We start from the raw sequence: 16,077 nt of genomic DNA, 5'->3' as shown, positions 1-16,077 counted from the left end.
TCCGACTTTTTCCAAGAACGCCTACGATATCATCAATAAACAAACCCTAATTTCATGTACAACAAATCAGCACTTCATATATATCGCATTTGATTGATCTTTCGAATTTCCTCATTACAGAACACCACCCATATCATCCACATAAAAAATCCCTTACTTTGCAGGCAAAGCTTTCGCTAATTCATCTTCTACCGACTGAGGATTGATTCATTGTATCGGATTCTTCAACAAGGTTAGACTTCGCGAATTGATTACTGGCAATTTCTCGTTTCCATCAAATTTTTAAAGGATTCTTCCTCGTGTGTTGATATGTCAATAGTCAATACTACGTCAAACATGATATCCTCCTACTAAATTATAGCATGTGTATTTGCTTCCCATGGTTCCACTTGCCTTTTAATTTTTTATTTTCTTTTTTCCGCCATCTGAATCCTTTTCATTCAATCGAAACCACCACAATCCTTCTTTCACCCGATTCATCATCATTTTTGAAATCCACTTTCTTGTCTCAAGTTTCTTATGGTGCCGATTAAAAGCATCTTTGAATATATCACTGAAAAAATCTATGCGGTGAAGACTTTTAATGTTGCTCCCTCTGATGACACTATGTTTTGTAACGCCCGCATATCCGGGCTAGTCAATTTAGAGACAATAAGCGTCAAAAATCAGTTTTTTATTAAAGATTATTTAGAAGGATTAATATTAACCAAGTTTTAGTATATGTTACAAGGGTTCCGTACATATAAAGAATGCTGAAATCTGACTTATAACGAACAAGTTATGGCCCGTCGAACTTTTACGGCAAAACCGACACGGTAGCGGGAGATGTAAATAGTGAATTTACGATAGAGAACTCTTTAGCCTTAGTGATCGAAACAAAAGTTGTAGTATACATTAAACCAAAAACATACAAAAAAAGAACGCTCAAACGTGACTTCGTATGAGGAAGATATGAATTTTCTAAGATTTGGCTTAGCATTGCACAGTCCGAAACTCGAATTTTAGATCGAGCGGTTTATGGCCTACGCGACCTAAATGAGAATTGAATATCTCATTAATAGTAACTCAACGGTAAAAATACAGACGAAAACGGAGTCCGTATGTAGAAGTTATGAATTTTACGCGGACATTTAACAATATAATCTCATCGTACTGTTAAATTTAAGATCGGTCGAAAATTAGCCGACGGAGTCAAAATGAAAGTTGTAGATCTTTTTTTTTTTCCAACGCATTGATATACAAAACGTCAAAAACGGAGCTCGTATGTGAAAGTTACATGTTTTACAAGTCGGAAGTGTGTTGTGCGAAAATGGGTGATGTGGCACAATCTTGGTCATTGCTTTTTCCCCAAGTCTTGCCAGCAGATGGTGACATGTGGCATCAAGTTCATCCATACTTCACCCTATAAATAGAACCTCTCTCACCCTCATTTTTTTTCAAATCTTTCTCATTCTTTCTTCTCTTTACTCTTTCTCTAGAACGTCTCTCTAGCCCCGAAACCCCCGAGAAAAGCCTAGGGAACCTCCCTAGCACGAGGCGGAAACCCCGAAGTCCTCGACAGCTCTAAGAAGAAGTGCTTTTCGACTCGGGAACGCTGCTCCAAGCAAATCCCGGTTTTCTATAAACCCGCTGTAAGTGAGCTACGCCTACACTATTTTTAATATAGTTTTTATTTAATTATAATAACGTTATTAGGAACTTATAATAAGTACTTTGGCTATTATTATGGGTTATATAAGTATGGTTGAATGCTTATATAATAGTAATAATAGCTAGACTATTAATTAGTCTCGGCTAATAATAGATTAAACTCTAGTGGTATTAATACTAGGTTTCGTCGAAGGAAATTATTTTTAAGAAACGAAGCATTGTCTGAGTTCGGAATCACCACATTTTCCGGTGAGTGCATAGTCCCTTTCATCTTACACATAGATATGAATTATTTTAATATAAATTACGTGCTACGTGTGCATATTGTCTGAATACTGGTTGTCTATGCTGGGTGAAAGATTTTTATACATGTTTTAAATGATTTAAACCGTATATGTATTTTATATCTATAAAATGTGTTGGGTAAAACATGGGTAGACAAAATAGTTGTTGTGTGATAACATGATGAAAGACATCAATGTTGATAGTGATCCAATCATCTAGAGGAGAATAGATGACGACCACGGACTATACTAGACAGTCCAGTGGAACGCTAGCAGGCTCGTAACCTGTAGGTGTTTTTGAACTAGGTGCTCATTAAGTATTTTTGAACTAAGTCTGTTCACTAGGTAATTTTGAAATGAATGTGTTCTTTATGTATTTTTGAACTGAGTGTATTCACTAGATATTTTTGAACTAAGTGTGTTCACTAGGTATTTTTGAACTGAGTGTGTTCTCTAGGTATTTTGAACTGAGTGTGTTCACTAGGTATTTTTGAACTAAGTGTGTTCACTAGTTATTTTTGAACTAAGTTTTACCAGATGTTTTGGACTACGTGTTCACCAGTTGTAATCTATAAACCTTGGTAACGATGGACATCGTGTCAATTCCTTAGGATAATCCTTAGGAGTGAATGAATAAGAAATAGATGATTCTTATGGTAGATCCTTAAGAGTAAAGAAGATAATGGAGATGGGTAATTGGGCTAACTGTTTGATGATTAAACATAATAATTATATTATTGTTGGTTGAAAACCCTATGTACTCACCAGGTTTCCCAACCTGACCCACCCAGTTTATTTATATCACATGTGTTGATATGAAGTCACATTACACTGAGAGATTAAGGAGATATAAATCACTAGTGATAATGAATGTAAGTTCTGTTTATGCTTATGTTTCTGTATTGACGATGACATCCCAAATGTTTTAAAATGAATAAAAATATTTTTCTTCGTAAATGCTTTGATAACGTATTTATCATGTTTTATTGGAAACAAATTCCACGACATTTTTATTAAAAGAGGTACTCTAATTTTTATAAAGCATAAACAAAATCGGTTTTTTCTAGCCGTAAAAATGAGGATGTCACATGTTTGCTCCTGCTATGTATTATTATGCATTCATTATCTACATTATGATTCTTGTTTAGGGAAAATCCAATATTTTGATGTTGAAACCCTTTCCATTATGAATACCAAAGCAAAGAAAACTCTGCCTCTCAGAATTTACTCTCTTTTCTCTTGCAATTTCAAGGTAATTTGAATTAAAAGGTCAATCCTCTCAATTTATATCCATAATTGACTTTTGATCATGTGGACTTTGAATATCAACCTTCTTGATATTAAATTCATCATTTTTATCGACTTTTTCACAATCATGTCACCTAAAAAGCTTCTACATATGGTTTTCATACATTTATTATGAAACATCCTGGAATAGCAAGAGTGGTGTTGAAGGGCTAAAAGTGTAAATCTTGAAGGGCGACTCGGCGAGTCCATGGATGGACTCGGCGATTAGAGTCGCGACTTTGGTCGCGTGTCAAGTGACCTACTCGGTGAGTCCAAAGATGGACTCGGCGAGTAGGTGCTGGGTGAAGAAAACCCTAAATCCGGGGAATGAGCCCTATATAAAGATCATTATGTCTCCTCCACAGCCTCCTTGATCCCCCTTGAGTCCCAGAAACCCTAATTTCGTGGAGGAACCCCATTGTTGATAAAATTGGAGCTTGGAGAGGTGTTGTTGAAGAAATCTTGGAGGAGAAGAGGCTTGGATCAAAGGGCTTTGCTTGGATTCGAGTTTCTTTGCTGTTGGGGCATTCTTTGGAGGTAATATTTCGTTCTTGGGCTGTGTTCTCTTAGATTCTCATTTTTGGGGTTGTGTGGGAAGCTTAGTTATGTGGCATCTTGAGTTTGAAGGATGGATCTGAGGTTGCTACCTCAGATCTGGAATGGAGAAGATCTTAAGAGCATTAAAGCCCCTGTTCTTGTGCTATTAATGGAGCTATCATGTCCCAAACCTTAGTTCTAAGGTGAATAAGGCCTAGATCTCTTTAGATTCACGTAGAGTTTGCCACTTTACGTGATGGATGGATTGTAGGAGGTTGGATCTATGTTTTGGATCAATTGCATGGCCTGGAGTGCTTCTGAATTGATTCAGATCGGTGATACTCGGCGAGTCATATGGGTGGACTCGACGAGTTGCTTGAAGATGGCCTGGAACTCGGCGAGTTGGAAGAACAACTCGGCGAGTAGGTTGAAGATAGCCTTAGACTCGGTGAGTCTGTTCTTGGACTCGGCGAGTCTTGTCGAATAGTCCCAATATTTCCTGGTTGAGTTGAGAATCGGTGAGTCAAGGGATGACTCGGTGAGTTGGGTGTAAGAGGACTCAGAGTTGTTGGACTCGGCGGGTCTTGGGGTGACTCGGCGAGTTGGGTCGCTGATGGAGGGAAGTTCTGAGCATAGGGACTCGGCGAGTCATCGGGTTGACTCGGCGAGTAGGGTCAGTCAGGGGTTGACTTTGACTTTGTCCAAGGTTGACCAGTTGTCTTCCAGGGGTATTTTGGTAATTAAGGGTATTTATTGAATTGAATGTTTCGGTGTTCAGTGGAGGAGTTCGTGTCAGGGTTGGAGCAGCGGGATCTTATCCTTTCAGCCGGCAGTTTCGAGGTGAGTTATCCTCACTATATCAACAGGGTCTAAGGCACCAAGGCCGGCCCTTATCGGATTGAGATCCGGGTAGTTGTTATTATTTTTTGTTGTTGTGATATGCTTGCATCCTGAGAGTTAGGACGGTATATGTCAGAGACCTGATCGATATCGGTATCCTAAGAGATAGGGAGATGCTATGCTAATGACCTGTTAGGTCGGTATCCTGCTTAGAGTATGTTATGCTATGTGATTTGCTAGATCGGCTTGTTTGAATGTGAACTGTTATATGATTATATGTTTATGTGTACATGGTTGTTTGGACTGGAGATGGGTTGAGGCAGTCCTACTTTGTGTTGTATTTCAAGATGCTCAGGGCGGACCGGTTGTTCCGAAGGCCCAGCGAGCGGTCCGGATATGTTGTAGGCCCCACGCGGGTGGACCAGACGTACCGAGGCTCGGAGAGTGGACCAGGCCGACTGAAGGCCCGATGCGGGCGGACCAGTCATACTGTAGGCTCAGAGAGTGGACCAAGTGAGTTGGAGGCCCAATGCGGGCGGACCAACCACACTGTAGACTCGAAGGACATGACTAGACTCGGAGGATGGATCTGGTGGACTGAAGGCCCGATACGGCGGACCAGTCATACAGTAGACCCGATATGCATGGCTATTCTATGTTCTGTTATGTTATGTATGTTTTATATGTTATGGGCCGGAAGGCAATATGTTTTGGACCGGAAGGTCGTAGCCTGGAAGGGCGTATATGTGGTTGGTATTTTGGGGGTAACTCACTAAGCTTTCGGGCTTACAGTTGTGGTTTAATGTTTTTCAGGTTCTTCAGGAAACTGTGGCAAGGCGAAGGCGTGATCGTACCGCTCCTCATGATTTTGTAGCAATGTGATTCTCGGAATACTCTAAATGATTTGTATTGAAAACCTTTTTCTAAACAATTTAATGAAATCGGGTTGTTTTTGAAAAATTTAAATTGGTTGTATTTTTCGGTTGTTACAAGTTGGTATCAGAGCCTTGGTTTGAGTGAATTGGAGGAACACTTGTGTGACTCCAGTCTCAAATCGAGGAGGGTTTTCAAAAGAAAATTTAAAATGGTTTTCAAAATAAGTAAAGGAGGATGCGGAGGTACGATCAGCCGGAGCCAGTAAGTAACCCCAAAATACCATACATGATATTCTTTTTATTGAGCTTTGATAGAACAGCATGCTAGAGTTAGGCTAGCGATCTTCAGGATTTTTCGATGTGTTGCCTGATTTATGATGCCTGCTAGCCTAGGATTTTCTTGTGAGAGATTTCTAGTGTTGTTATGTATATTTGTCTCTAGGGTGTTGTGGAAGTACTTCATACAAATATGGGTAGGTGTGGAAGGTAGTATGGGCCCGTACTACTGAAAGCATAGGACCCATACACGTATCAGGGAAACCATGACCTCTAGGGTTGGGTTGAGAGTTGGTTCCCGGGATAGTGGGAGGTGTTTGAGATTTTTGGTGGTTTATTTTCAGTATGGAGATTTCAGGGCACGCTGGGAGTGGATCCGGGTCAGGATCAGGAGCAGTAGAGGGAGTTTCGGGTGGGTCTGTACAGCCCGAGGTTGTCAGTCAGATGAGTACGCACGAGTTGGATGCGAGGATTCGTGAGATCCTGCATGATGAGGTTGCTACATTGTTTCGGGCTGAGCTGCCGAAGTTGTTTGGGTCGATCAAGACCGCCATGGTGGAGTATTTTGATGAGTGCTATGCGGCTCTCACGGAGACGGCTGTCGCGGCAGCTACAGCAGCTGTAGCAGCGGCAGGGGGAGGAGCTAGTAGAGGTTTTCAGTATCGGGACTTCGATAATACGAAGCCTCCCACTTTTGATGGAGTTCAGGATCCGATCGTTGCTCTGAGATGGTCATCAGATGTGGAGGGATGTTTCTTCACGTGTTCATGCCCTGCTGATCAGAGGGTGAGGTGCGCTCGGAACCTGTTAAGGCTCGGGGAAAGGATTGGTGGAGATTGACCACGGGGTCATACACGGATGCGCAGAGGACTGCGATTTCATGGGATCAGTTCAGAGGGATTTTCAGTACTCGTTATGTTCCGCAGGTAGAGAGGGAGAGGTTGGCTCAGGAATTCCTCGAGCTGAAGCAGGGTTCGGAGTCGATGACGGAAATCACCAGGATGTTTACTGAGAGGGCGATGTTTTGCCCTGAGTTCGCTTCGGAGCAGGCTCAGATGTCCCGATATCTGAGTATGCTAAAGAGAGACATCATGCAGTTTGTGTCTGCGCAGAGGTGTGAGACCTTGTTAGAGTTGCAAGAGGCCGCCAGGCGGCGTGAGTTAGAGATTGAGTTGCAGATGCGTGAACTGAGGCAAGCTCCGGTTCAGTCGCAGCCAGCGACGAAGCGGTCTAAGACCGTTGATTTCAGGATGGGAGAGCAGAGTAGCCACGTCTGTGGAAAGTGTGGAAGGGGTCACGCCGGAGTCTATCGGTCCGGTGGTGCATGTCGCAAGTGCGGAAAGGATGGGCATTATGCGAGGGATTGTCGGCAATCAGTGCCAGTTCGGGATTTGAGGATATGTCATCATTGTCATCAGGTTGGACACTTGAGGTTCAATTGTCCACAGCTTGTTGCGGGACCAGTGCAGGCTCCAGCACCGGCCACGTTGAGGATCACAGGTGGAGGTCAGCCCCCAAGGGCTTAGGGTCGTGCTTTTCAGCTTGCTGTTGCGGGTATGTTTCTTTCCTATTGTCTTAATTATTTATGATTATTGTGGAGTATCGCCTATCTGCTAGTCTCGTTGGATGGTTATAGAATCGCGTTTCGGGTTTTCGTGTGGCATCTGTTGTTCCTTAGGGGTTGGTGAGTGGTATTCGGGATTTTGTTTTGGTATCCTTTGTTCCGTAAAGGATCGTTATGGTTACGGATCAGTGCTTAGAGCTATCGTTGATTATCTTTGTGAGGATTAGTGGTGGATGCGGAGTTGGTTTGAAGGCCGGGTAGCTTTTGCAGTCTGAGGAATGGAAAGTTAAAGATTGGGTTCCTTTCGAGCGGTTTGTTCAGTGTGGAAATATGTTTTTATGAAAGTTGTTAGCGCTGGTGAGGAACTAAGTGCGTGTAAGTGTTGTTTTTCTCTGCATTGTTGTTTTGGGAGATCGGTGATGGCGATCGGTGGTTAATTGTCAGTGTCTTAAGTGGGGGAGAATTGGAAATTCTCCGGATGGTCGTTAGGCTTGAGAGGTTGGTTAGCTGCTTGGGAATTCAGCGGTATTTCGATCAGCCGAGAGCAGGCTCGTATGGGTGAGTAGCAGGCGTGCGGGGCAGAATACAGACCTAGGGCATTTGATTATGGAAGGCCTGGGAGCAGGCCGGGATCGAGTATGTATGATGGAGTTAGAGTTCGGAACCCTTAGATGGCTAGAACGGTATGCACGAGAGGACTCCCCGAAGAGATAGCTCGGAATGATGAATTCTAGTTGAGCGGTCCGAATAGACTGAAGGCCGGTAGGCGTACCAGTCAGGCTGAAGGCTCGGAGGACGGTCCAGCCAGACTGAAGGCACTGAGAGCGGTCCAGGTTGGCTGAAGGTTCTGAGAGTTAGGCCTGGCAATTGGGTTGGGTTCGGGTTGGCGGGTCACGGGTTCGCGGGTTGGCGGGTTAGAATACATTGACCAAACCCAACCCATATAATATATGGGTTGATGGGTTGGCGGGTCACGGGTTGGCGGGTTGAAAATATCAACCCAACCCAACCCATATAACCCGTATAAATATATGGGTTCGTGGGTCAGTGGGTCAAACCCAACCCGTATAAGCAATTTAATAAGCAATACATTTTAAAATGAAATTGAAAAATACAAATAAAATGAAGTTATAAAGTCTTAAACATTCAACATAAAGTCATAAACATAAAGTCATAAAATTGTAAATAAACACATTAATGCAAAGTGCAATAGTTCAAACATATCCAAAAATCAAATGCGATAATTTGTTCATGCTACAATTTCCATTTCTTCTTCCAACATCGACTTCTTCAAGATCACCTTCAAATAGAAACAATATGCAAAATTAAATTTATGATATTTTAAAAGCTACATAAATAATTATAAAAAGAAAGAAAAAAACTCACCAAATGACCACCTAAAGTATGTTGGAATTTGTAGCCTCCGTATTGTCTTCGTTGATGTTCAAATTCATTACATTTTGGGTTAGGTTGTCAACAGCCACATTCAAATCAACTACACAATGAATAGAAAAAAAAAAAATAATACAAAATTTTAGTTAATATGAATAAATTATGAAATATTACCTTTTTCTCCAAACAACCAATCCCTAGTACAAACCAAAGCTTCAACCACATCAGGCTTCATGGAACTTCGATATTCATTCAGAATTCTTCCACCAAGACTAAAAGCCGATTCAGATGCTACTGTTGAAACGGGAACACAAAGTATATCCATATCTAATTTAGCTAATTCTGGATATCTATATTGTTGTGCTTTCCAAAAGTCAAGCATTTTAACAGAAGAAGTTCTTTTAGCTCTTGGCTCAAGAAGGTATACATGCAATTGACTTGTGGTATTGGAACCCGAATCATCATTATCATATTCGTCAAACTCCTATAATTAAAAATAATATATATAAACCAATTAGTAATTTAGTATATTTAAAAACTAAACTATAAAAGTGAATTTAATGATAATTAAAAATTGTGATTTACCTCAAGAATGTTGTTTTGACTAGAATCTCCCCCAACATTACTTTGTCTAATGTTTTCATTGCTCCCTTGATGTGATGTCGATTCGAATGTGGTTGCATTTTTTGAAGCTTGCACATATTCATCATAAAGTTCATAAAGGGCACTCTCAATAGCCTTAAATTGTGATGAACCTTCTCCATAAAGTTTTTTATAACAAAAGTCAACAAATGTTAACTTATATCTAGGATCAAACACCACGGCTATAGCTAACAGAAGATTAAAATCAGCCCAATATTTGTTGAACTTATTCCACATTTGAGTAGCTATTTTATTCATATACTCATCCAGACTTTTCTTCTCTTCAACCAACTTCAAATGTATTCCAAAGATCTGAGGGAATACAAATTTGAAGTAGGATAAAGAGATCCTGAGAATTGAAGAGTCGCATCATAAAACACTTTCAGAAAGCTACACATTTTCTCAACTCTTTCCCATTCATCAGAGGATGGACAATCTTGAAAGTTAGAATCACTCAAACTAAGATGCGAAAACGCTAGTCGATAATAAAGTGCACAAGAAAGCATCCTATAAGTGGAATTCCACTTAGTAGGAACATCTTGCATCAAAGCTTTATTGGTGTCCAAAAGATTTTGTGAGCAACATTGAAAAAACCTTGTTTTTCTTGCTGATGATCCTTTGACATATTTCACACATTCTCTAACTTTTTCCACAGCAACATCAATTTGTTTCAACCCATCTTGAACAATCAAATTAAGAATATGGGCACAACATCTCAAATGAAATAACTTACCATCATATACTAAAGCATTCATCAAACGAAATTGATTCTTAAGCAATCCAACGCAAACATCATTGGAGGAAGCATTATCCAAAGTGATAGAAAACAGCTTCCTTTCAATTCCCCAACTTTTTATTAACCCACTAATCTTTTCCGCAATAGCAACACCGGTATGTGGAGGAGGAAATTCAGAAAAAATTAAAATCCTCTTCTGTAAGACCCAATTGCTATCAACATAATGGGCAGTCAAACTCAAATAACCATCTGTAACAATAGATGTCCAAGCATCAGAAGTCAAACATATTCTACTTGAACATTTAAGCAACTCGCCACGAAGTCTATCACACTGACTTGTATATAACTTTTTGACATCTTCCTTTGTTGTGTTCCTACAAATATGACTGGCATTTGGTTCCAAGTATTTGCAAATATTTCTAATTCCTTCATATTCAACGAAGGAGAATGGCAAGTCATGTCTAACAATAGCTTCAATCAACAATTCCCTAAGTCTTTCCTGACTAAACTTTGGAGTTCTCATGTTCATTACACCTTTGCTAGAAGAAATCATATATTGACCAATTTCTCTAGTATTATTATTTTCACATTTGGTTCGATGGCGAATTAGATTACCGGTACCGCAAGCACTTCCTGCTTGATATTTTTTACCACATTTGTTGCAAACACAATATAGGATTTCATCTGGTGTTTTTCTAGGTAATTTAGTAAAACTTTTCCAAACATCAGAACTTGTTGTCCTTGTTTTCCTTTTCTTTGTAGAAGTACTTTCAACTCCTTGAGAGTCATTTGGTGCTACAACTTCTTTAACTGAATCATCACTCTCACTTTCTTCATTGTTACCCTCCACATTATTGTCAACAGTGATATCTTCATTATCCATAACTTACTAGAAAACCCCAAAAGAAATCATCAATTATCTAACAGGTTAGAAGCAAAGCAATTAAAAAAAATACAACTTCTGATTAGTGATCAATATGAAAGCATCACAAAAAAAAAAAAAAAAAAAAAAAAAAAAAAAATGGGTAACAAGTTCTGATCAGTGATCGGTACATGATTTCTGCTAGCAACAGGTCAAGGCTCGGACTTGCTTTGTTCGAGTCTTAGAGATTTATGCAATAATCAAACAAACCCCGATTATTGTCTCAATCATTCAATCATTTATTGATTAGAAGAAGAGAAGAACACAAGGTAGCAGCGGAAGACGAATCAAGGCTTAGAGATTTTCTGTGTTCGACTTCGAGGCTTAGAGATTTAGGTTGTCACAATGTTACTTACCGGAAGAATCGAGGATGGAGGTGGGTTAGCGACTTAGCGTCGGACAACGTCGGTACTCGGTAGCAGCGGAAGATGACTGCGAGTCTGCGAGACTGCGACGAAGCGACTTAGTGCCAATCGCGTGATCTGATCGACGGAGATGAGAGTATGAGACTTGCGATAGTTCGTCTGTTCGTGAGCAGTGCCGATGATGAGTTTGGATTTTGGATTTTGCCAATTTGGAGAATTGTTTGATGTTTAGGGGCTAGGGCACCGGATACAGTATTTGATAAATAATTAAAAAATCAAAAGTGATAAATAATTAAATGTATTTTTTAAACCTAATATATATATATATATATATATATATATATATATATATATATATATATATATATATATATAATCGGGTTGGCGGGTTGACCCGCGAACCCAAACAGGTAACCCAACCCAACCCATTAAATAAACGGGTTAGCGGGTTGGCGGGTTGGCGGGTAAAAAATCTCAACCCAAACCCGTTTATTTTCGTGTTGGGTCACTTTCGGGTTACGGGTTGGGTCGAGGATTGCCACCCCTATCTGAGAGTGGTCCAGATTGGCTGAAGGCCTGGTGAGGCGGTCCAGTCATGCTGAAGACTCTGCGAGTACTGTTGGATCGGTTCAAGGTTATGGATTGCGTATGTTGCCGTGTGATTGCATTGGAAGGTCTGGCCCCGGGTAGTAATCTTGACCAGTGAAGATAGTGCATAGGCTTAAGAGCCCCTGCGAAGAGAGTCAGAGTAGTTGTGTCGAATGGATATCGGGTGCGCTTTAAAGAGGTAGTGTAGCGTGGGGTGAGCACCATAGTACCTGTCATGGTGACAGGGCGGGCGAGTGGTTTCCTTGGTAAGGAAAGAGGGAGGAATGAAATTCCGAAAGGGAGTGCGAATTCACGGAAGTGAAAGCGGCAGTGTAGAGTTATGATTGGAGTGGTACGACGGTGGTTTTTGAGTAGCATGTTTGCGCCAGTGGAATAAAAGCTCATCCGACTTGAGATGTCTGCTCAGGGCGCGGAGGGAATTCCGCAGGCGTAGAGCCAAGGGGGGGGGGGTTCAGAAGGGATGCAGGGAGAGAGTCTTGGACTCTCAGTGAGATTCTGATCAGGGTTTTGGGTATGTATTAGCGGTTCATCCTGGAAGGATGTTTGAGGATATCATCAGTGTATCGGGTTTTCCAAACCTGAGGGTGCTAGAGCTAGTTCAGCATGTGTGTGTGATTGCAAGAGGAGAACTCGTGGGGGTTGCTCCGGGATTGAAGAGTGGGTCTTTTTGTCGTCATGGAATGGATAGAGTGGGATTCGGATCGGGGATCCGATGGTTCATGGTTTTCTAGCCATATGAGTCAAGTGAATGATGAGAATTGGAGCAGTAAGGCATCATGGGTAATTCTCGGTTGTGAGTGCGACTATCAGAGGGTACAGCCGGTGCCCGATTTGAGACGATGGTCGGACACCGTAAGGAAAGAGAGAGTGAGTTGAGTTTCATGGGGTATGCCTTGAGGGACCTGGTCCGGTTAAAGCCAGGTGGTGTGTCGTGGGAGTATTTTGGAATTGAGTTGCCATAAGCTTCGAGGACGAAGCCTAATTTAAGTGGGGGAGAATTGTAACATCCCGGAATAGCAAGAGTGGTGTTGAAGGGCTAAAAGTGTAAATCTTGAAGGGCGACTCGGCGAGTCCATGGATGGACTCGGCGAGTAGAGTCGCGACTTTGGTCGCGTGTCAAGTGACCTACTCGGCGAGTCCAAAGATGGAATCGGCGAGTAGGTGCTGGGTGAAGAAAACCCTAAATCCAGGGAATGAGCCCTATATAAAGATCATTATGTCTCCTCCACAGCCTCCTTGATCCCCCTTGAGTCCCAGAAACCCTAATTTCGTGGAGGAACCCCATTGTTGAGCAAATTGGAGCTTGGAGAGGTGTTGTTGAAGAAATCTTGGAGGAGAAGAGGCTTGGATCAAAGGGGTTGACTTTGACTTTGTCCAAGGTTGACCAGTTGTCTTCCAGGGGTATTTTGGTAATTAAGGGTATTTATTGAATTGAATGTTTCGGTGTTCAGTGGAGGAGTTCGTGTCAGGGTTGGAGCAGCGGGATCTTATCCTTTCAGCCGGCAGTTTCGAGGTGAGTTATCCTCACTATATCAACAGGGTCTAAGGCACCAAGGCCGGCCCTTATCGGATTGAGATCCGGGTAGTTGTTATTATTTTTTTTTGTTGTGATATGCTTGCATCCTGAGAGTTAGGACGGTATATGTCAGAGACCTGATCGATATCGGTATCCTGAGAGATAGGGAGATGCTATGCTAATGACCTGTTAGGTCGGTATCCTGCTTAGAGTATGTTATGCTATGTGATTTGCTAGATCGGCTTGTTTGAATGTGAACTGTTATATGATTATATGTTTATGTGTACATGGTTGTTTGGACTGGAGATGGGTTGAGGCGGTCCTGCTTTGTGCTGTAGGCCAAGATACTCAGGGCGGACCTGTTGTTCCGAAGGCCCAGCGAGCGGTCCGGATATGCTGTAGGCCCCACGCGGGCGGACCAGACGTGCCGAGGCTCGGAGAGTGGACCAGGCCGACTGAAGGCCTGATGCGGGCGGACCAGTCATACTGTAGGCTCAGAGAGTGGACCAGGTGAGTTGGAGGCCCAGTGCGGGCGGACCAACCACACTGTAGACTCGAAGGACATGACTAGACTCGGAGGATGGATCCGGTGGACTGAAGGCCCGATACGGCGGACCAGTCACACAATAGACCCGATATGCATGGCTGTTCTATGTTCTGTTATGTTATGGGCCGGAAGGCAATATGTTTTGGACCGGAAGGTCGTAGCCTGGAAGGGCGTATATGTGGTTGGTATTTTAGGGGTAACTCACTAAGCTTTCGGGCTTACAGTTGTGGTTTAATGTTTTTCAGGTTCTTCAGGAGACTGTGGCAAGGCGAAGGCGTGATCGTACCACTCCTCATGATTTTGTAGCAATGTGATTCTGGGAATACTCTAAATGATTTGTATTGAAAACCTTTTTGTAAACAATTTAATGAAATCGGGTTGTTTTTGAAAAATTTTAATTGGTTGTATTTTTTGGTTGTTACATATTAACTATTAATTTGCAATTGTTTAGGAATTTATATCAATTTTATGCAAGTAAAAATTATATGATCTCAAAAGTCATTATTAATGTCTTCCTATAATCAACACCATGTAGTATTTAAAGAAGAGTTGTAAGTGGCAGTGTCAAAATCCATTAGTTTTATTCAAAAATTTCTATCAATTATGTACATTGAAGCTTTCTTATCATTTGGTAATTGTAGAAAACCGTAAAATGTCAATTATGCAATTGTAGTGAGTAATTATGAAAACAACATAGTTTGATTTCTTACAACGTGTTTCAATAAAATCCTTTGGGTATTCGCTGTCAAAAAATCTTATCTCAAGATGGTTGCATTAGAGATGTCAAGTGTAAAGATGGGTTATCAAGAAACACAAGGAGAGTCTTAAAATGGGGTACTAAATTATAAAAGTTGAAGGGATGAATGTGTATATCTTTAGGTGAAGGGATCCAAAAGTCTAGAAACATATAAGTAAGTCTCTTTTCAATTGTATGGATATAATGGTACTTTTATTTTAAATTTAGGCATAATTGGGTAGTTAGGTGATTCATGCACCCAATTCTCTCTTAAGTCGAATCAAAGAAGATAATCATAGACACGAACCTTGGCATACTCGTTTTTCATCGTTTTTAGGAGGCAATTCTTACATAGCTTAACAAATTTGGTTTTTAACATTATTTTCCACTATTTTGAAAAATTATTTAAGGAGAAATTCATCCATTTTTGCGTACTTTCTCTTTTAGAAATGCTTTTACACTATTTTGTTTGCACGTGAGAAATAGATGCCTTGCATTTTTGTAAGCATTATTTAAATTCTATATTGATTTTAATTATGAGTAGTTTTCAAATCGAGCTTCTAACACGTGCCAACTTTGTTTCTGCTGGAATTGAAGTCCTCAAACAAAAACAAAACTGGACATACATTTGTACGTCCTCGTTTACCTTTAAATATTCTTTAAAATTAATAAAAACATTATCATATATTTATTTTCTTAAATTATATAAACCATATATGAAAGGAACGTATTCTAAGTTAATTCATATTTTATAAAGCATTTCTTTCAAATCAGCACTTAAACAGTATGTTATAAATATATAATTTAATAAGAGACGTGTTACCAAAACTATAGTTGACTTATTGGTATTAGGCTTATATCACTATAAGCTCTTGAATATTGATTTTGAACGTGTGTTCATTAAAATACATACTAAAAATATGTTTTAAATGTAATTTGTCTTTTTTTTTTAAGAATTGAACTTACAATGTAAGAAGTATAAAGACTACATTGGTATCATAAGAACAAAAACTTTACTCATTAAGTTATTAGTTCTTAATTTAGGCCATGCATCAGGTAGTTGGAATGACCTAAAAGATGCAAAAATATGGATACGAAAAAACATTAATACTTCTAGACAATGATAATCGACCTTATTTGAATTGCATCGGATCCAACTCTTGAGGTGGTCTATGTTTTCGTATTGTACCAATAAGCATGTTGTACCCGACCAAACTCATGAGATAGTCAGCAATAAGATCTCATTGTAGGAGCGGTAATACTGAAATCACAAGACAATTGATGTGTTCATTAAAATAC

The 16,077-nt window shown here is 40.5% G+C and overlaps 2 protein-coding genes across 2 annotated transcripts; one reads left to right on the top strand and one right to left on the bottom strand.

Annotated features, from left to right (window-relative positions):
* Nucleotides 1-3,615: 3,615 nt before the first annotated feature.
* On the top strand, nucleotides 3,616-14,434 carry LOC145004252 (uncharacterized). The gene is made up of 4 exons (XM_078963145.1): nucleotides 3,616-3,758; nucleotides 4,537-4,598; nucleotides 6,094-7,303; nucleotides 14,288-14,434. Exon 3 carries the CDS (start codon nucleotides 6,095-6,097, stop codon nucleotides 6,587-6,589), a length of 495 nt encoding a protein of 164 aa, XP_078819271.1. The 5' UTR covers nucleotides 3,616-3,758; nucleotides 4,537-4,598; nucleotide 6,094; the 3' UTR covers nucleotides 6,590-7,303; nucleotides 14,288-14,434.
* On the bottom strand, nucleotides 8,563-9,584 carry LOC145006692 (zinc finger BED domain-containing protein RICESLEEPER 1-like). Its single transcript, XM_078965761.1, has 4 exons — nucleotides 9,291-9,584; nucleotides 8,880-9,189; nucleotides 8,771-8,808; nucleotides 8,563-8,613 (listed from the first exon to the last, which is right to left on the bottom strand). Exons 1-4 carry the CDS (start codon nucleotides 9,582-9,584, stop codon nucleotides 8,563-8,565), a joined length of 693 nt encoding a protein of 230 aa, XP_078821887.1.
* Nucleotides 14,435-16,077: the final 1,643 nt, after the last annotated feature.

This window comes from Lactuca saligna, chromosome 7 (genome assembly GCF_052625555.1).
Source record: "Lactuca saligna cultivar CGN05327 chromosome 7, ASM5262555v1, whole genome shotgun sequence".
Taxonomy (NCBI): domain Eukaryota; kingdom Viridiplantae; phylum Streptophyta; class Magnoliopsida; order Asterales; family Asteraceae; genus Lactuca; species Lactuca saligna.
The sequence above is the reverse complement of the archived record's forward strand: the minus strand, read 5'-3'. Positions and strand labels throughout refer to the sequence as shown.

Bases quoted from the DNA above. Each gene is read 5' to 3' on its own strand.
- LOC145004252 (XM_078963145.1), top strand. From the start codon at position 6,095: ATGGAGATTTCAGGGCACGCTGGGAGTGGATCCGGGTCAGGATCAGGA.
- LOC145006692 (XM_078965761.1), bottom strand. From the start codon at position 9,584: ATGTGGAATAAGTTCAACAAATATTGGGCTGATTTTAATCTTCTGTTA. The intron at 8,809-8,879 runs GTAATATTTCAT...TTCATTGTGTAG, and splicing joins TTGGTTGTTTGGAGAAAAAG to TTGATTTGAATGTGGCTGTT. The intron at 8,614-8,770 runs GTAATGAATTTG...TTCTATTTGAAG, and splicing joins TTGACAACCTAACCCAAAAT to GTGATCTTGAAGAAGTCGAT.